This window comes from Phaenicophaeus curvirostris, unplaced genomic scaffold (assembly GCF_032191515.1).
Source record: "Phaenicophaeus curvirostris isolate KB17595 unplaced genomic scaffold, BPBGC_Pcur_1.0 scaffold_84, whole genome shotgun sequence".
Lineage (NCBI taxonomy): Eukaryota > Metazoa > Chordata > Aves > Cuculiformes > Cuculidae > Phaenicophaeus > Phaenicophaeus curvirostris.
Genome location: NW_027206706.1, coordinates 634616 through 655182, shown reverse-complemented (window position 1 = coordinate 655182; position 20567 = coordinate 634616). Strand labels below are relative to the sequence as shown.

Genomic DNA, 20567 nt, shown 5'->3' with positions numbered 1-20567 from the left:
CTGGACCCATAGATCCCGCCCCATAGATCCCTGGATCCATAGATCCTGCCCCATAGAGCCCCGGGACCCATAGATCCCGCCCCATAGAGCCCCGGGACCCATAGATCCCGCCCCATAGAGCCCCGGGACCCATAGATCCCGCCCCATAGATCCCCGGGACCCATAGATCCTGCCCCATAGATCCCCGGGACCCATAGATCCTGCCCCATAGATCCCTGGACCCATAGATCCTGCCCCATAGAGCCCCGGGACCCACAGATCCTGCCCCATAGAGCCCCGGGACCCATAGATCCCGCCCCATAGAGCCCCGGGACCCATAGATCCCGCCCCATAGAGCCCCGGGACCCATAGATCCCGCCCCATAGATCCCCGGGACCCATAGATCCCGCCCCATAGAGCCCCGGGACCCACAGATCCCGCCCCATAGAGCCCCGGGACCCACAGATCCCGCCCCATAGATCCCTGGACCCATAGATCCCGCCCCATAGAGCCCTGGGACCCATAGATCCCGCCCCATAGAGCCCTGGGACCCATAGATCCCGCCCCATAGAGCCCCAGGACCCATAGATCCCGCCCCATAGAGCCCCGGGACCCATAGATCCCGCCCCATAGAGCCCCGGGACCCATAGATCCCGCCCCATAGAGCCCCGGGACCCATAGATCCTGCCCCATAGATCCCCTGGACCCATAGATCCTGCCCCATAGAGCCCCGGGACCCACAGATCCTGCCCCATAGAGCCCCGGGACCCACAGATCCCGCCCCATAGAGCCCCGGGACCCATAGATCCCGCCCCATAGAGCCCCGGGACCCATAGATCCTGCCCCATAGAGCCCCGGGACCCATAGATCCCGCCCCATAGAGCCCCGGGACCCATAGATCCCGCCCCATAGATCCCCTGGACCCATAGATCCTGCCCCATAGAGCCCCGGGACCCATAGATCCTGCCCCATAGAGCCCCGGGACCCATAGATCCTGCCCCATAGCGGCCTCTGCCCCATAGATCCTGCCCCACAGATCCCCGGGCCCCACAGATCCAGCCCCACGGCGGCCTCTGCCCCCCACACATCCTGCCCCACACCTCCCCGCCCCACACATTTCCTGCCCCACGGCGGCGCCCGCAGCTTCCTGGGGGAGGTGGGGGGAGGGGATGTGGGGCGCCCGCGACCCATAGCGAGCGGGGCAGAGGCGGCGGACGCAGGTGTGGGGCTGGGGACCCACTTAGGGGGCTGGGGACCCACTTATGGGGCAGGGGAGTCACTTATGGGGCTGGGATCCCACTTATGGGGCAGGGGAGTCACTTATGGGGCTGGGGACCCGCTTAGGGGGCTGGGGAGTCACTTATGGGGCAGGGGAGTCACTTATGGGGCTGGGGACCCACTTATGGGGCAGGGGAGTCACTTATGGGGCAGGGGACCCACTTAGGGGGCTGGGGACCCACTTGTGGGGCAGGGGAGTCACTTATGGGGCTGGGATCCCACTTATGGGGCCGGGAGGTGGGTCTAAGGCCTCACTTATGGGGCAGGGACCCCACTTATGGGGCTGGGGAACCCACTTATGGGGCTGGGGAACCACTTAGGGGGCTGGGACCCCACTTATGGGGCTGGGGACCCAGTTATGGGGCTGGGGAACCACTTAGGGGGCTCGGGACCCACTTAGGGGGCAGGGACCCCACTTATGGGGCTCAGAACCCACTTATGGGGCCGGGGACCCCACTTATGGGGCTGGGATCTCACTTATGGGGCTGGGAGGTGGGTCTAAGGCCCCACTTATGGGGCAGGGACCCCACTTATGGGGCAGGGGATCCCACTTATGGGGCTCGAGACCCACTTATGGGGCTGGGGATCCCACTTATGGGGCTCGAGACCCACTTATGGGGCCGGGAGGTGGGTCTGAGTCCCCACTTATGGGGCTCGAGACCCACTTATGGGGCAGGGAACCCACTTAGGGAGCAGAGACCCCACTTATGGGGCTGGGAGGTGGGTCTGAGTCCCCACTTATGGGGCAGGGTCCCCACTTATGGGGCTGGGGACCCACTTAAGGGGCTGGGATCCCACTTAGGGGGCAGAGACCCCACTTATGGGGCTGGGAGGTGGGTCTAAGGCCTCACTTATGGGGCAGGGACCCCACTTATGGGGCTGGGAGGTGGGTCTAAGGCCTCACTTATGGGGCAGGGACCCCACTTAGGGGGCAGGGGACCCCAACTTATGGGGCAGGGACCCTGCCCCACGGCCGCCGCCCGACGCGCCGCTCTCTCCGCCAGCCCCATGGAGGCTCCTCTGCCCCATAGCGGCCTGTGGGGCCTGGCCCTGCTGCCCCCCACGCTGCTGCTCGCCGCCCTCTGCGCCCGCTGCCGCCGCGGTGACTTGGGGGGCGGGGGGGGGGCACTTGGGGGGCTGGGGGGTCACTTGTGGGGCTGAGGGGGTCAATTATGGGGCTGGGAGGGTCACTTATGGGGCTGAGAGGTCACTTATGGGGCTGGGAGAGTCACTTATGGGGCTGGGGGGTCACTTATGGGGCTGGAGGGGTCACTTATGGGGCTGGGAGAGCCACTTATGGGGCTGAGGGGTCACTTATGGGGCTGAGAGGTCACTTATGGGGCTGGGAGAGTCACTTATGGGGCTGAGGGGTCACTTATGGGGCTGGGAGGGTCACTTATGGGGCTGGAGGGGTCACTTATGGGGCTGGGAGAGCCACTTATGGGGCTGGGAGGGTCACTTATGGGGCTGAGGGGTCACTTATGGGGCTGGGAGGGTCACTTATGGGGCTGGAGGGGTCACTTATGGGGCTTGGAGGGTCACTTATGGGGCTGGGAGGGTCACTTATGGGGCTGGGAGCGCCACTTATGGGGCTGGGAGGGTCACTTATGGGGCTGGGAGCGTCACTTATGGGGCTGAGGGGTCACTTATGGGGCTGGGAGAGTCACTTATGAGGCTGGGAGAGTCACTTATGGGGCTGGAGGAGTCACTTATGGGGCTGGGAGAGCCACTTATGGGGCTGGGAGGGTCACTTATGGGGCTGAGGGGTCACTTATGGGGCTGGGAGAGTCACTTATGGGGCTGACGGGTCACTTATGGGGCTGGGAGAGCCACTTATGGGGCTGGGAGAGTCACTTATGGGGCTGGGAGAGCCACTTATGGGGCAGCTATGGGGCAGGGCCCCCTCCCTGACCCCTTTCCCCCCCCCAGGTTATGGGGTGCAGGTCGACAACTACGACTACAAGTGAGTGGGGGGGCACTTGGGGGGCAGCTATGGGGCAGGGTGTGGGGCGCTGACCCCCAAGTGCTGCCCCCCCCCCCCCCAGGCCGCCCCACAGCGTCGCCCCCTCCAGCTTCGTGGTCATCGGCCCCAGGGGTGAGTGACCCATAGATCCTGCCCCATAGATCCTGCCCCATAGATCCCGCCCCATAGAGCCCCGGGACCCATAGATCCCGCCCCATAGAGTCCCGGGACCCATAGATCCCGCCCCATAGAGCCCCGGGACCCATAGATCCTGCCCCATAGAGCCTCGGGACCCATAGATCCCGCCCCATAGAGCCCCGGGACCCATAGATCCTGCCCCATAGAGCCCCGGGACCCATAGATCCTGCCCCATAGAGCCCCGGGACCCATAGATCCTGCCCCATAGAGCACCGGGACCCATAGATCCTGCCCCATAGATCCCAGCCCCATAGACCCTGCCCCATAGAGCCCTGGGACCCATAGATCCCGCCCCATAGAGTCCCGGGACCCATAGACCCTGCCCCATAGAGCCCCGGGACCCATAGATCCCGCCCCATAGAGCCCCGGGACCCATAGATCCTGCCCCATAGAGCCCCGGGACCCATAGATCCTGCCCCATAGATCCCCGGGACCCATAGATCCCGCCCCATAGATCCAGCCCCATAGATCCAGCCCCATAGATCCTCCCCCTGCCCCATAGATCCTGCCCCATAGAGCCCCTGGACCCATAGATCCTGCCCCATAGATCCTGCCCCTGCTTCATAGACCCTGCCCCATAGATCCCTGCCCCATAGATCCTGCCCCATAGATCCTGCCCCATAGATCCTCCCCCTGCCCCATAGACCCTGCCCCATAGATCCCCGGGACCCATAGATCCTGCCCCATAGATCCCCGGGACCCATAGACCCTGCCCCATAGATCCTCCCCCTGCCCCATAGATCCTGCCCCATAGAGCCCCTGGACCCATAGATCCCTGCCCCATAGATCCTGCCCCATAGATCCCTGGGACCCATAGATCCCTGCCCCATAGATCCTGCCCCATAGATCCCTGGGACCCATAGATCCTGCCCCATAGATCCTGCCCCATAGATCCTGCCCCATAGATCCTGCCCCACATCTCCCCCCAGGCCCCCCCCACCCGCAGCCGCCGCCCTGGGGACCCGAGACCCGGCAACAGGCGTGAGTGACTGGGGATACTGGGGGATACTGGGGGGGACTGGGGGGGACTGGGGGGGACTGGGAGGGACTGGGAGGGACTGGGAGGGACTGGGGGGGCTTGGGGTGGGTCCCTGCTTTGAACTGGTTTGAACTGGGAGCCCTGGTTTGCAGCTCCCCCCACCCCCCCCGGAGCGCCAGTGCCGACCCTGGTGAGTCGCCCAGTGCCCCCCAGTCCCTCCCAGTCCCTCCCAGTTCATCCCAGTCCCTCCCAGTTTAACCCAGTCCCTCCCAGTCCCTCCCAGCCCCTCCCAGTCCCCTCCCAGTCCCTCCCAGTCCCCTCCCAGTCCCTCCCAGTCCCTCCCAGTCCCTCCCAGTCCCCTCCCAGTCCCTCCCAGTCCCTCCCAATCCCCCCCAGTCCCTCCCAGTCCCTCCCAGTCCCCCCCAGTCCCCCCCAGTCCCTCCCAGTCCCTCCCAGTCCCTCCCAGTCCCTCCCAGCCCCTCCCAGTCCCCTCCCAGTCCCCTCCCAGTCCCTCCCAGTCCCCCCCAGTCCCTCCCAGTCCCCTCCCAGTCCCCTCCCAGTCCCCTCCCAGTCCCCTTTAACCCCCTCCCAGTCCCTCCCAGTCCCTCCCAGTCCCTCCCAGTCCCTCCCAGTCCCTCCCAGTCCCCCCCAGTCCCCCCCAGTCCCTCCCAGTCCCTCCCAGTCCCTCCCAGTCCCTCCCAGCCCCTCCCAGTCCCCTCCCAGTCCCCTCCCAGTCCCTCCCAGTCCCCCCCAGTCCCTCCCAGTCCCCTCCCAGTCCCCTCCCAGTCCCCTCCCAGTCCCCTTTAACCCCCTCCCAGTCCCCTCCCAGTCCCTCCCAGTCCCTCCCAGTCCCTCCCAGTCCCTCCCAGTCCCCTCCCAGTCCCCTTTAACCCCCTCCCAGTCCCCTCCCAGTCCCTCCCAGTCCCTCCCAGTCCCTCCCAGTCCCTCCCAGTCCCCTCCCAGTCCCCTCCCAGTCCCTCCCAGTCCCTCCCAGTCCCTCCCAGTCCCCTCCCAGTCCCTCCCAGTCCATCCCAGTCCCTCCCAGCAGGTCCCCCCCCTCCCCCCGAGGACGATTACTCCAACGACGCTTACGTCACGGGTTACGTGTGAGTGACGTCATCAGCCCCTCCCCCCACCCCTCCTCCCCTCCCCCTCCCCCCCATCCGCCCCTCCCCCACCTCCCCCCTCTCTTCCAGCCAGGTCCTACCGGAACCGGAAGGGGCGGGGCCGAGCGGTGAGACCCCTCCCCCACCCCCCAGGAACCCCCCAGTTCATCCCAGTCCCCTCCCAGTTCATCCCAGTCCCCTCCCAGTCCAAACCAGCCCCCTCCCAGTTCAAACCAGTTCATCCCAGTTCACCCCAGTCCCTCCCAGCCCCTCCCCAGTTCGTCCCAGTCCCTCCCAGCTCATCCCAGTCCCCTCCCAGTCCCCTCCCAGTCCAAACCAGTTCATCCCAGTTCATCCCAGTCCCTCCCAACCCCTCCCCAGTTCATCCCAGTCCCCTCCCAGTTCAAACCAGTTCATCCCAGTCCCCTCCCAGTGCCACCCAGTGCCCTCCCAGTCCAAACCAGTCCATCCCAGTCCCCTCCCAGTCCATCCCAGTCCCCTCCCAGTTCATCCCAGTCCCCTCCCAGTTCACCCCAGTCCATGCCCAGGTCACCCCTGTTGATCCCAGCCCAAACCAGTTCATCCCAGTCCCCTCCCAGTCCCTCCCAGTTCATCCCAGTCCCTCCCAGCGGCCCCCAGCGAGGAGTACGAGAACCTCCCCGACGACCGGAGCGACAGCCGGGGTGAGACCAGTGGGAGCACTGGGAGGGACTGGGAGGCACTGGGAGGGGACTGGGAGGGCACTGGGAGGGGAATAGAGGGACACTGGGATGAACTGGGAGGAACTGGAGGGAACTGGGAGGGACTGGGATGAACTGGGTGGGACTGGGAGGGACTGGAAGGGGACTAGGGGGAACTGGGAGGGACTGGAAGAGACTGGGAGGGACTGGGGAGGCACTAGGCTGAACTGGGAGGCACTGGGAGGGCACTGGGTGGCACTGGAAGGGGACTGGGAGGCACTGGGATCAACTGGGGGTCACTGGGCTGAACTGGGAGGGATTGGGAGCGGACTGGGAGGCACTGGGAGGGACTGGGAGGGCACTGGGAGCACTGGGAGGGCACTGGGATGAACTGGGAGGCAATGGGGGGCACTGGGAGGGCACTGGGAGGGGACTGGGAGGCACTGGGAGGGACTGGGAAGGGACTGGGAAGGGACTGGGATGAACTGGGAGGCACTGGGATCAACTGGGGGTCACTGGGCTGAACTGGGAGGGGACTGGGAGGCACTGGGAGGGACTAGGAGGGACTGGGGGGGCCACTAGGCTGAACCGGGAGGCCCTGGGGGGGGTTACTGGGCCGTACTGGTCTGAACTGGGAGCACTGGTCCTGCAGCCGACAGCCTCGAGTACATCAACCTCCCCCCCCCCGGGTCCGTCCCCGGTAAGCGCCCCCCCAACCCCCCGGTGTCCCCCCTTTTACCTTCCCCCCCCTTCCCACACACTTTGGTTCCTCCCCTCTTTTCTATCCCCCCCCTTTCCCTCCGCCATTTTGCGGTGTTCCCCCTTTTCCCCTCCCCCCTTCCCCCACACTTTTGGTTCCGCCCCCTTTCTATCCCCCCCCCTTATTTGGGGTCCCCCCTCCCTTTAACCCCTTATTTTAGGGGGTCCCCCCTCCCCTCACCCCCTTTATTTTGGGGTCCCCCCCTTCTCACCCCCCTTTTCTCCCCCCCCAGCGAGCGAGAGCGAGGACGGGGGCCCCCGACTACGAGAACCTCTAGGTACGACCCCAAAATCCCCCCTTTTCACCCCAAAATCCTGCTTTTTACCCCCCAAATCCCTCTTTTTTCCCCAAAAACCTCTATTTTCCTCCTTCTTTTTACCCCAAATCCCCATTTTCACCCCCAAATCCCTCTTTTTTCCCCAAAAAATCTAATTTCCTCTCTCTTTTCACCCCAAATCCCTGTTTTTACCCCCAAAATCCCCTTTTTCCCTCAAAAATCTCTATTTTCCTCCTTATTTTCCCCCCAAATCCCCGTTTTTACCCCCAAAATCCCCTTTTTCCCTCAAAAATCTCTATTTTCCTCCTTCTTTTCACCCCAAATCCCCATTTTTACCCCCAAATCCCCCTTTTTCCCTCAAAAATTTCTATTTTCCTCCTTCTTTTTACCCCAAATCCCCATTTTTACCCCCAAAATCCCTCTTTTTTCCCCCAAAACCTCTATTTTCCTCCTTATTTTTACCCCAAATCCCTATTTTTACCCCCAAATCCCTCTTTTTAACCTCAAAAATCTCCATTTTCCTCCATTTTTACCCCCAAATCTCCATTTTCACCCCCAAATCCCTCTTTTTTTCCCCAAAAAATCTCTATTTTCCTCTTTCTTTTCACCCCAAATCCCCGTTTTTACCCCCAAAATCCCCTTTTTCCCTCAAAAATCTCTATTTTCCTCCTCCTTTTCACCCCAAATCCCCATTTTTACCCCCAAAATCCCCCTTTTTTCCTCAAAAATCTCTATTTTCCTCTTTCTTTTCACCCCAAATCCCCATTTTTACCCCCAAAATCCCCTTTTTCCCCAAAAATCTCTATTTTCCTCCTTATTTTTACCCCAAATCCCTGTTTTTACCCCCCAAATCCCCCTTTTCCCTCAAGAATCTCTATTTTCTCTTTCTTTTTATCCAAAATCCCCATTTTACCCATAAAATCCCATTTTTCCTCAAAAATCTCTATTTTCCTCTTTCTTTTCACCCCAAATCCCCATTTTTACCCCCAAAATCCCCTTTTTTCCCCAAAAACCTCTGTTTTCCTCCTTCTTTTTACCCCAAATCCCCATTTTCACCCCCAAATCCCTCTTTTTTCCCTCAAAAAATCTCTATTTTCCTCCTTCTTTTCCCCCCAAATCCCCGTTTTTACCCCCAAAATCCCCCTTTTTCCTCAAAAATCTCTATTTTCCTCCTTCTTTTTACCCCAAATCCCCATTTTCACCCCCAAATCCCTCTTTTTTTCCCCAAAAAATCTCTATTTTCCTCTTTCTTTTCACCCCAAATCCCCATTTTTACCCCCAAATCCCCTTTTTCCCTCAAAAATCTCTATTTTCCTCCTTCTTTTTACCCCAAATCCCCATTTTCACCCCCAAATCCCTCTTTTTTTCCCAAAAAAATCTCTATTTTCCTCTTTCTTTTCACCCCAAATCCCCGTTTTTACCCCCAAAATCCCTTCTTTTTCCCTCAAAAATCTCCATTTTCCTCCTTCTTTTTACCCCAAATCCCCATTTTCACCCCCAAATCCCTCTTTTTTCCCCAAAAAATCTGTATTTTCCTCTTTCTTTTCACCCCAAATCCCCATTTTTACCCCCAAAATCCCCTTTTTCCCTCAAAAATCTCCATTTTCCCCCTTATTTTCCCCCCAAATCCCCGTTTTTACCCCCAAATCCCCTTTTTCCCTCAAAAATCTCTATTTTCTCCTCCTTGTCCCCCCAAATCCCTGTTTCCCCCCCAGCTCCGGCCCCCGGATCCCGCGGCCTCTGACGCAGCCTGAGAGGGGCCCTGCCCCACGGCTCCCCCCGCGCCCCGCGGAGCTCCCCGCGCCCCCCAATAAACCTGCCACCCACAGCCCGAGCCGCGCCGGGGGGCGGGGGGGGCACCTGGGGGGCTGGGGGGGCCCCATCGATCCCCCTTGGCCCCATCGATCCCTCTTGGCTCCCATTGATTCCTCTTGGCCCCATGGATCCCCCTTGGCCCCATGGATCCCCCTTGGCCCCATCGATCCCTCTTGGCCCCCATTGATTCCCCTTGGCCCCATCGATCCCTCTTGGCCCCCATTGATCCCTCTTGGCCCCATCGATCCCTCTTGGCCCCATTGATTCCCCTTGACCCCATCGATCCCTCTTGGCCCCATCGATTCCCCTTGACCCCATCGATCCCTCTTGACCCCCATTGATTCCCCTTGGCCCCATTGATTCCCCTTGGCCCCATCGATCCCTCTTGGCCCCGTGGATCCCTCTTGGCCCCCATTGATTCCCCTTGGGCCCCATTGATCCCTCTTGGCCCCATGGATCCCTCTTGGCCCCATGGATCCCTCTTGGCCCCCATTGATTCCTCTTGGCCCCATTGATTCCCCTTGGCCCCATCAACTCCTCTTGGCCCTCATTGATCCCTCTTGGCCCCATCGATCCCTCTTGGCCCCATCGATCCCTCTTGGCCCTCATTGATCCCTCTTGGCCCCCATCGATCCCTCTTGGCCCCATCGAGCCCTCTTGGCCTCATCAATTCCTTTTCACCCCCATCGATCCCTCTTGGCCCCCATCGATCCCTCTTGGCCCCATGGATCCCTCTTGGCCCCCATCGGTCGCTCTTGGCCCCCATCGGTCGCTCTTGGCCCCATCGATCCCTCTTGGCCCCCATGGATCCCTCTCGGCCCCATGGATCCCTCTTGGCCCCATGGATCCCTCTTGACCCCCATCGATCCCTCTTGGCCCCATGGATCCCTCTTGACCCCCATGGATCCCTCTTGGCCCCATCGATCCCTCTGGACCCCATCGATCCCTCTTGGCCCCCATCGATCCCTCTGGACCCCATCGATCCCTCTTGGCCCCCATCGATCCCTCTTGGCCCCATGGATCCCTTTTGACCCCCGTGGATCCCTCTTGGCCCCATGGATCCCTCTCGGCCCCATCGACTCCTCTTGGCCCCATCGCTTCCTCTCTCCCCCGTTTATTCTCCCCGCTCTCCGGCTCCCTCTTGGCCCCGCGATCCCCCGGCGGCTCCCGGTGACCCCCCGGTTGGCCCCTCAGGGCCCCGGGGGGGGCAGGAAGGCGGCGCGGGGGGCGCGGCGGCGGATCCAGCGGGCGTAGGCGCTGACGCGGGTGTAGACCCCGGGCCGGTTGGGGACGGCGCAGCCCTCCCCCCAGCTGACGACGCCGGCCACCACCCAGCGCGGGCCCCAGCGGCACACCAGGGGGCCGCCCGAGTCGCCCTGCGGGAGACGGCGGGGCCAAGTCGATCCCTCTTGGCCCCTGGGATCCTCTTGGCCCCCCTTGGATCCTCTTGGCCCCCTTGGATCCTCTTGGCCCCCCTTGGATCGTCTTGGCCTCCCTTGGATCCTCTTGGCCCCTTGGATCCTCTTGGCCCCCCTGGGATCCTCTTGGCCTCCCTTGGATCCTCTTGGCCCCCCGGGATCCTCTTGGCCCCTTGGCCCCCAGTGGTTTCCATTGGCCCCCATTGATCCCTCTTGGCCCCATCAATTCCCCTTGGCCCAATCGATCCCCCTTGGCCCCCATGGATCCCCCTTGGCCCCATCGATCCCTCTTGGCCCTCATTGATCCCTCTTGGCCCCCTTCGATCCCTCTTGGCCCCATCAATTTCTCTTGACCCCCATGGATCCCCCTTGGCCCCATCGACTCCTCTTGGCCCCCATTGATCCCTCTTGGCCCCGTGGATCCCTCTTGGCCCCCATTGATTCCTCTTGGGCCCCATTGATCCCCCTTCTCTTGGCCCCATCGATCCTTCTTGGCCCCAAATGATCCCTCTTGGCCCCATCGACTCCTCTTGGCCCCCATGGATCCCTCTTGGCCCCATGGATCCCTCTTGGCCCCAATCGATCCCTCTTGGCCCCATCGATCCCTCTTGGCCCCCATCGATCCCTCTTGGCCCCATCGATCCTTCTTGGCCCCATCAATCCCTCTTGACCCCCATCAAGTCCCATTGACCCCCATTAAACCCTCTTGGCCCCCATCGACTCCTCTTGGCCCCCATTGATCCCTCTTGGCCCCGTGGATCCCTCTTGGCCCCCATTGATTCCCCTTGGGCCCCATTGATCCCCCTTCTCTTGGCCCCATCGATCCTTCTTGGCCCGAAATGATCCCTCTTGGCCCCATCAATCCCCCGTGGCCCCATCGATCCCTCTTGGCCCCAAATGATCCCTCTTGGCCCCCATGGATCCCTCTTGACCCCAATCGATCCCTCTCGGCCCCATCGATCCCTCTTGGCCCTCATCGATCCCTCTTGACCCCCATCAATTCCTCTTGGCCCAATCGATCCCTCTTGGCCCCATTGATTCCCCTTGAGCCCCATCGAGTCCCATTGACCCCCATTGATCCCTCTTGGCCCCGTGGATCCCTCTTGGCCCCCATTGATTCCCCTTGGGCCCCATTGATCCCCCTTCTCTTGGCCCCATCGATCCTTCTTGGCCCCAAATGATCCCTCTTGGCCTCATCAGTCCCTCTTGGCCCCCATCGATCCCTCTTGGCCCCATCGAGTCCCATTGACCCCCATTGATCCCTCTTGGCCCCACTGACTCCTAGTGGCCCCAATCGATCCCTCTTGGCCCCAATGATCCCCCTTGGCCCCGATGGCTCCCCCTTGGCCCCATCGATCTCTCTTGGCCCCGATGGCCCCCCCTTGGCCCCGTGGCTCCCCGTTGGCCCCCCCGACCTTGCAGGTGTCCTTGCGGCCGTCGGCGTAGCCGGCGCAGATCATGTCGTCCTGGATGCGCCGGGGGGGCAGCCCGGGGCCCATGTCGAGCCCGTAGAGGCGCCGGCACGTGCTCTGGGCCAACAGCGGCACCTCCAGCTTCTGCAGCCGCCGCGGCGACGGCAGGTCCTCTGGGGGGGGCGGGGGGGGGCCCCTTGAGTCCCCGGGGATCCCCTTGGCCCCTTCGGATCCCCTTGGCCCCATTGAGTCCCCATGGATCCCCTTGGCCCCATTGAGTCCCCGTTGACCCCATTGAGTCCCCATGGATCCTCTTGACCCCCTTGGCCCCCCATGACCCCATTAGGTCCCCATGGATCCCCTTGGCCCCTTAGGATCCCTTTGGCCCCCCATGACCCCCTTGGGTCCCCATGGATCCCCTTGATCCATTTGGCCCCCTTGGGTCCTCATGGATCCCCTTGACCCCCTTGGCCCCCCATTGGATCCATTTGGCCCCCCATGACCCCCTTGGGTGCCCATGGATCCCCTTGACCCCCCTTGGCCCCCCATTGGATCCATTTGGCCCCCCATGACCCCATTGAGTCCCCATTGGATCCATTTGGCCCCCCATGACCCCCTTGGCCCCCCATTGGATCCATTTGGCCCCCTTGGCCCCCCATGACCCCCTTGGCCCCCCATTGACCCCATTGAGTCCCCATTGACCCCATTGAGTCTCCATTGACCCCATTGAGTCCCCATGGATCCCCTTGACTCACTCGGATCCCCCCTTGGCCCCCCCGATCCCCTTGGCCCCCTATGACCCCCTTGACCCCCCCACTGGATCTTCTCGACCCCTTGGCCCGTTCGGCTTCTCCTTGGCCCCGTCGGTTCTCCATTGTCTCCCATGCACCCGCTTGGATCCCCCTTGGCCCCTGGATCCCCCTTGGCCCCTGGATCCCCCTTGGCCCCCTGGATGATCCCCCTTGGCCCCCTAGATGATCCCTCTTGGCCCCCTCACCTCCCTCCTGGACGTCCCCCCAGCCGGTGGCCACGCAGCGGGTGCCGGGGGGGAAGCGGAGCCCGGGGCCGGGGAGGCAGACGGGGAGGACGGAGCGGCTGAAGGCCACGGGCCGGGCCAACTGGGCCAAGGCGATGTCCCCGCTGGTGGCCTCCCCGGCGTAGGCCTCGTGGGGCACCAGGCGCCTCAGCGGCACCGACACCCCCGCGGGGGCCCCCGACAGCTCCCGCGCCCCGAGGAGGACCGAGTAGTCGCGGGGGTCGCGGCTCCTGGATCGGGGGGGGGGACACACACACACGGAGGCGGCTGGATCGGGGGCCAAAACTGGCCCCAGCACCTCAAAGTCCCATAGAGACGCGAGATTTGGCCCCGAAGCCTCATAGGGATCCAAGATTTGGCCCCGAAACCTCATAGAGATCCAAGATTTGGCCCCGAAACCTCATAGAGATCCAAGATTTGGCCCCAAAACCTCATAGAGATCCAAGATTTGGCCCCGAAACCCTATAGAGATCCAAGATTTGGCCCCAGAACCCAGTCCCACCACCCCAAAACCCCACAGAGACCCCATAACTGGTCCTGAAACCCAGTCCCACCACCCCAAAACCCCCCGGAGACCCCATAACTGGTCCCAGAACCCAGTCCCACCACCCCAAAACCCCCCGGAGACCCCATAACTGGTCCCAGAACCCAGTCCCACCACCCCGAAACCCCACAGAGACCCCATAACTGCTCCCAGAACCCAGTCCCACCACCCCAAAACCCCCCGGAGACCCCATAACTGGTCCCAGAACCCAGTCCCACCACCCCGAAACCCCACAGAGACCCCATAACTGGTCCCAGAACCCAGTCCCACCACCCCAAAACCCCCCGGAGACCCCATAACTGGTCCTGAAACCCAGTCCCACCACCCCAAAACCCCCCGGAGACCCCATAACTGGTCTTGAAACCCAGTCCCACCACCCCAAAACCCCCCGGAGACCCCATAACTGGTCTTGAAACCCAGTCCCACCACCCCAAAACCCCCCGGAGACCCCATAACTGGTCTTGGAACCCAGTCCCACCACCCCAAAACCCCCCGGAGACCCCATAACACGTCCCAGAACCCAGTCCCACCACCCCAAAACCCCCCGGAGACCCCATAACTGGTCTTGAAACCCAGTCCCACCACCCCAAAACCCCCCGGAGACCCCATAACTGGTCCCAGAACCTCATCCCACCACCCCAAAACCCCATGGAGACCCCATAACTGGTCCCAGAACCCAGTCCCACCACCCCAAAACCCCCCGGAGACCCCATAACTTGTCCCAGAACCCAGTCCCACCACCCCAAAACCCCATGGAGACCCCATAACACGTCCCAGAACCCAGTCCCACCACCCCAAAACCCCACAGAGACCCCATAACACGTCTCAGAACCCAGTCCCACCACCCCAAAACCCCACAGAGACCCCATAACACGTCCCAGAACCTCATCCCACCACCCCGAAACCCCCCGGAGACCCCATAACTGGTCCCAGAAGGGGGCTCACGCCTGGAAGCAGTGGGCGGCCGTGAGGACCCACTGGGGGGCCACCAGGGAGGCCCCGCAGACGTGGGCCCCGCGGCGCTGGAGGCTGCCCTGCCAGGGCCACTCGTCGGCCCCCGCGTCCTCGCCCCCCACGTTCCGCACCAGGCCCTGGGGGAGGGGGCGGCCGCAGGCTGGGGGGGCAGGGGGGGGGGTTAGGGGGCACTTGGGGGTTAATGGGGACTTGGGGGTCAAGGGGGACTTGGGGGGCAGGGGGGTCAATGGGGACTTGGGGGTCAATGGGGACTTGGGGGGTTGGGGGGTCAATGGGGACTTGGGGGGTTGGGGGGTCAATGGGGACTTGGGGGTCAATGGGGACTTGGGGGGCAGGGGGGACTTGGGGGGCAGGGGGGTCAATGGGGACTTGGGGGGCAGGGGGGACTTGGGGGGCAGGGGGGTCAATGGGGACTTGGGGGTCAATGGGGACTTAGGGGGCAGGGGGGGTCAATGGGGACTTGGGGGTCAATGGGGACTTGGGGGGCAGGGGGGACTTGGGGGGCAGGGGGGTCAATGGGGACTTGGGGGTCAATGGGGTCAATGGGGACTTGGGGGGCAGGGGGGACTTGGGGGTCAATAGGGTCAATGGGGACTTGGGGGTCAGGGGGGTCAATGGGGACTTGGGGGTCAATGGGGACTTGGGGGGCAGGGGGGTCAATGGGGACTTGGGGGTCAATGGGGACTTGGGGGACAGGGGGGGTCAATGGGGACTTGGGGGGCAGGGGGGTCAATGGGGACTTGGGGGGCAGGGGGGACTTGGGGGTCAATGGGGACTTGGGGGGCAGGGGGGACTTGGGGGGCAGGGGGGTCAATGGGGACTTGGGGGGCAGGGGGGACTTGGGGGGCAGGGGGGGTCAATGGGGACTTGGGGGTCAATGGGGACTTAGGGGGCAGGGGGGGTCAATGGGGACTTGGGGGTCAATGGGGACTTGGGGGGCAGGGGGGTCAATGGGGACTTGGGGGGCAGGGGGGACTTGGGGGCAGGGGGGTCAATGGGGACTTGGGGGTCAATGGGGTCAATGGGGACTTGGGGGTCAATGGGGACTTGGGGGTCAATGGGGTCAATGGGGGCTTGGGGGTCAGGGGGGTCAATGGGGACTTGGGGGGTTGGGGGTCAATGGGGACTTGGGGGTCGATGGGGTCAATGGGGACTTGGGGGGCGATGGGGACTTGGGGGGCAGGGGGGACTTGGGGGTCAAGGGGGACTTGGGGGTCAATAGGGTCAATGGGGACTTGGGGGTCAATGGGGACTTGGGGGGCGATGGGGACTTGGGGGGCAGGGGGGACTTGGGGGTCAAGGGGGACTTGGGGGTCAATAGGGTCAATGGGGACTTGGGGGTCAATGGGGACTTGGGGGGCCATGGGGACTTGGGGGGCAGGGGGGACTTGGGGGCGGGGGGGTCAATGGGGACTTGGGGGTCAATGGGGTCAATGGGGACTTGGGGGGCAGGGGGGACTTGGGGGGCAGGGGGGTCAATGGGGACTTGGGGGGCGATGGGGACTTGGGGGTCAATGGGGTCAATGGGGACTTGGGGGTCAATGGGGACTTGGGGGGCAGGGGGGTCAATGGGGACTTGGGGGGCAGGGGGGACTTGGGGGGCAGGGGGGGTCAATGGGGGGCAGGGGGGTCAATGGGGACTTGGGGGGCAAGGGGGACTTGGGGGGCACGGGGGGTCAATGGGGACTTGGGGGTCAATGGGGACTTGGGGGTCAAGGGGGTCAATGGGGACTTGGGGGGCAGGGGGGTCAATGGGGACTTGGGGGTCAATGGGGACTTGGGGGTCAAGGGGGTCAATGGGGACTTGGGGGTCAAGGGGGACTTGGGGGGCAGGGGGGTCAATGGGGACTTGGGGGTCAATGGGGACTTGGGGGTCAAGGGGGTCAATGGGGACTTGGGGGTCAAGGGGGACTTGGGGGGCAGGGGGGGGTCTCACCTAGTTCCGTCCTGGAGAGCTGGGAGGGAGCATCTGGGGGGGAGGGGAGGAATCAGTGGGGCTGCCCCATAGAAAGGGGGGGACCCTAACTCTCTGCCCCATAGAAAGGGGGGGACCCCAACTCTCTGCCCCGTAGAAAGGGGGGGACCCCAACTCTCTGCCCCATAGAAAGGGGGGACCCCAACTCTCTGCCCCATAGAAATGGGGGGACCCCAACTCTCTGCCCCATAGAAATGAGGAGAATCCAGACCCATAGATATGGGGGGGACCCCAACTCTCCGCCCCATAGAAAGGAGGGGACCCCAACTCTCTGCCCCATAGAAAGGGGGGGACCCCAACTCTCTGCCCCATAGAAATGAGGAGAATCCAGACCCATAGAAAGGGGGGGGACCCCAACTCTCTGCCCCATAGAAAGGGGGGGACCCCAACTCTCTGCCCCATAGAAATGAGGAGAATCCAGACCCATAGATATGGGGTGGACCCCAACTCTCTGCCCCATAGAAAGGGGGGGACCCCAACTCTCTGCCCCATAGAAAGGGGGGGACCCCAACTCTCTGCCCCATAGAAACGAGGGAACCCCAACTCTCTGCCCCATAGAAATGGGGAGACCCCAACTCTCTGCCCCATAGAAATGAGGAGAATCCAGACCCATAGAAAGGGGGGGACCCCAACTCTCTGCCTCATAGAAAGGGGGGGACCCCAACTCTCTGCCCCATAGAAACGAGGGAACCCCAACTCTCTGCCCCATAGAAATGGGGAGACCCCAACTCTCTGCCCCATAGAAATGAGGAGAATCCAGACCCATAGAAAGGGGGGGACCCCAACTCTCTGCCTCATAGAAAGGGGGGGACCCCAACTCTCTGCCCCATAGAAACGAGGGAACCCCAACTCTCTGCCCCATAGAAATGGGGAGACCCCAACTCTCTGCCCCATAGAAATGAGGAGAATCCAGACCCATAGAAAGGGGGGGACCCCAACTCTCTGCCCCATAGAAATGAGGAGAATCCAGACCCATAGAAAGGGGGGGACCCCAACTCTCTGCCTCATAGAAAGGGGGGGACCCCAACTCTCTGCCCCATAGAAACGAGGGAACCCCAACTCTCTGCCCCATAGAAATGGGGAGACCCCAACTCTCTGCCCCATAGAAATGAGGAGAATCCAGACCCATAGAAAGGGGGGGACCCCAACTCTCTGCCCCATAGAAATGGGGGGGACCCCAACTCTCTGCCCCATAGAAAGGGGGGGACCCCAACTCTCTGCTCCATAGAAATGAGGAGAATCCAGACCCATAGAAATAGGGGGACCCCAACTCTCTGCCCCATAGAAACGAGGGGACCCCAACTCTCTGCCCCATAGAAATGAGGAGAATCCAGACCCATAGAAAGGGGGGGACCCCAACTCTCTGCCCCACAGAAAGGGAGGAACCCCAACTCTCTGCCCCATAGAAATGGGGGGAGACCCCAACTCTCTGCCCCATAGAAAGGGGGGGACCCCAACTCTCTGCCCCATAGAAATGAGAAGAATCCAGACCCATAGATATGGGGGGACCCCAACTCTCTGCCCCATAGAAAGGGGGGAACCCCAACTCTCTGCCCCATAGAAACGGGGGGACCCCAACTCTCTGCCCCATAGAAACGAGGGGACCCCAACTCTCTGCCCCATAGAAAGGGGGGGACCCCAACTCTCTGCCCCATAGAAATGAGGAGAATCCAGACCCATAGAAAGGGGGGGACCCCAACTCTCTGCCCCATAGAAATGAGGGGGACCCCAACTCCTGCCCCATAGAAAGGGGGGAACCCCAGCTCTCTGCCCCATAGAAAGGGGGGAACCCCAACTCTCCGCCCCATAGAAAGGAGGTAGGCGCAGGCCTCCCTGCCCCATAGATCCTACCTAGGCCTCGCTCCCCGTGGGGCCGGCGGCAGCCGTGGGCCCCGCTCTGTGGGGCAGGGAGGACGAGGACGAGGACGAGGAGGAGGTCGGGGGTCCCCATGGCGGAGCCGGCGCCCCACGGCGTGTGTGGGGAGCAGGGGGGGCAGCTCCCGCGCTTCGCCCCCGCGCCGTGGGGCAAGAGGGGCGTGGGGCAGGGTGGGGCGCGGGGCGTGGGGCGCAGGGCGTGGGGCGGCGGGGAGCGGGGTCACCGCGGGACGGGGAGGGAGCTATGGGGCAGAGAGGGATCTATGGGGCAGAGGGAGGGATCTGTGGGGCAGAGATGGATCTATGGGGCAGAGAGAGGGAGCTGTGGGGCAGGAGGGGGGCTATGGGGTAGAAACATGGATCTATGGGGCAGAGAGATGGGTCTGTAGGGCAGAGAGAGGGATCTATGGGGCAGGAGGGGATCTATGGGGCAGAGACATGGATCTATGGGGTAGAAACATGGATCTATGGGGCAGAAACATGGATCTATGGGGCAGAGAGATGGGTCTGTGGGGCAGATACGGATCTATGGGGCAGGAGGGGAGCTATGGGGCAGAGAGATGGGTCTGTGGGGCAGAGACGTGGATCTATGGGGCAGAGACGTGGATCTATGGGGCAGAGAGATGGATCTATGGGGCAGAGACGTGGATCTATGGGGCAGAGACGTGGATCTATGGGGCAGAGAGAGCGAGCTATGGGGCAGAGAGATGGGTCTGTGGGGCACATACGGATCTATGGGGCTGATATAGATCTATGGGGCAGAGAGATGGATCTATGGGGCAGAGAGATGGATGTATGGGGCAGAGAGAGGGATCTGTGGGGCAGGAGGGGAGCTATGGGGCAGAAACATGGATCTATGGGGCAGAGGGATGGATCTGTGGGGCAGAAACATGGATCTATGGGGCAGAGAGAGGGATCTATGGGGCAGAGAGAGGGATCTATGGGGCAGGAGGGGGGCTATGGGGCAGAAACATGGATCTATGGGGCAGAGGGATGGATCTATGGGGCAGAGATGGATCTATGGGGCAGGAGGGGATCTATGGGGCAGAGAGAGGGATCTGTGGGGCAGGAGGGGAGCTATGGGGCAGAAACATGGATCTATGGGGCAGAGAGATGGGTCTGTGGGGCAGAAACATGGATCTATGGGGCAGAAACATGGATCTATGGGGCAGAGAGATGGATCTATGGGGCAGAGAGATGGATCTGTGGGGCAGAGAGATCTATGGGGCAGAAACATGGATCCATGGGGCAGAGAGATGGATCCATGGGGCAGAGAGAGGGATCTGTGGGGCAGGAGGGGAGCTATGGGGCAGAAACATGGATCTATGGGGCAGAGAGATGGGTCTGTGGGGCAGAAACATGGATCTATGGGGCAGAAACATGGATCTATGGGGCAGAGAGATGGGTCTGTGGGGCAGAGAGATGGATCTGTGGGGCAGAGAGATCTATGGGGCAGAAACATGGATCCATGGGGCAGAGAGATGGATCTATGGGGCAGAGAGATCTATGGGGCAGAGAGAGGGGTCTGTGGGGCAGAGAGATGGGTCTGTGGGGCAGAAACATGGATCCATGGGGCAGAGAGAGGGATCTGTGGGGCAGGAGGGGAGCTATGGGGCAGAAACATGGATCTATGGGGCAGAGAGAGGGATCTATGGGGCAGAGAGATGGATCTATGGGGCAGAAACATGGATCTATGGGGCAGATATGGATCTATGGGGCAGAGAGATGGGTCTATGGGGCAGAGGGATGGAGCTATGGGGCAGAGAGATGGATCTATAGGGCTGAGAGATCTATGGGGCAGAGAGATGGGCCTATAGGGCAGAGAGATGGATCTATGGGGCAGGACGGGGACTATGGGGTAGAAACATGGGTCTGTGGGGCAGAGAGAGGGATCTGTGGGGCAGAGAGATCTATGGGGCAGAGAGATGGATCTGTGGGGCAGAGAGAGGGATCTATGGGGCAGAGAGATGGGTCTGTGGGGCAGAAACATGGATCCATGGGGCAGAGAGATGGATCTATGGGGCAGAGAGATCTATGGGGCAGAGAGAGGGGTCTGTGGGGCAGAGAGATGGATCTATGGGGCAGAAACATGGATCCATGGGGCAGAGAGAGAGATCTGTGGGGCAGAGAGATGGGTCTGTGGGGCAGTGGGATGGATCTATGGGGCAGGAGGGGAGCTATGGGGCAGAAACATGGATCTATGGGGCAGAAACATGGATCTATGGGGCAGATATGGATCTATGGGGCAGAGAGATGGATCTATGGGGCTGATATAGATCTATGGGGCTGATATAGAT

The 20567-nt window shown here is 62.1% G+C and overlaps 2 protein-coding genes across 2 annotated transcripts; one reads left to right on the top strand and one right to left on the bottom strand.

The window, feature by feature from the left end:
• The first annotated feature begins 2120 nt into the window (after positions 1 to 2120).
• Positions 2121 to 9048, top strand: LAT (linker for activation of T cells). The gene is made up of 11 exons (XM_069882214.1): positions 2121 to 2359; positions 3187 to 3220; positions 3303 to 3352; positions 4324 to 4399; positions 4550 to 4587; positions 5446 to 5503; positions 5594 to 5631; positions 6133 to 6186; positions 6836 to 6883; positions 7176 to 7220; positions 8936 to 9048. Exons 1-11 carry the CDS (start codon positions 2131 to 2133, stop codon positions 8962 to 8964), a joined length of 699 nt encoding a protein of 232 aa, XP_069738315.1. The 5' UTR covers positions 2121 to 2130; the 3' UTR covers positions 8965 to 9048.
• Positions 9049 to 10150: 1102 nt separating this feature from the next.
• LOC138734504 (serine protease 27-like) lies at positions 10151 to 18498 on the bottom strand. The gene is made up of 6 exons (XM_069882204.1): positions 18247 to 18498; positions 16357 to 16389; positions 14391 to 14559; positions 12863 to 13131; positions 11869 to 12038; positions 10151 to 10411 (listed from the first exon to the last, which is right to left on the bottom strand). The coding sequence occupies exons 1-6, from the start codon at positions 18344 to 18346 to the stop codon at positions 10226 to 10228; spliced, it is 927 nt and encodes a 308-aa protein (XP_069738305.1). The 5' UTR covers positions 18347 to 18498; the 3' UTR covers positions 10151 to 10225.
• Positions 18499 to 20567: the final 2069 nt, after the last annotated feature.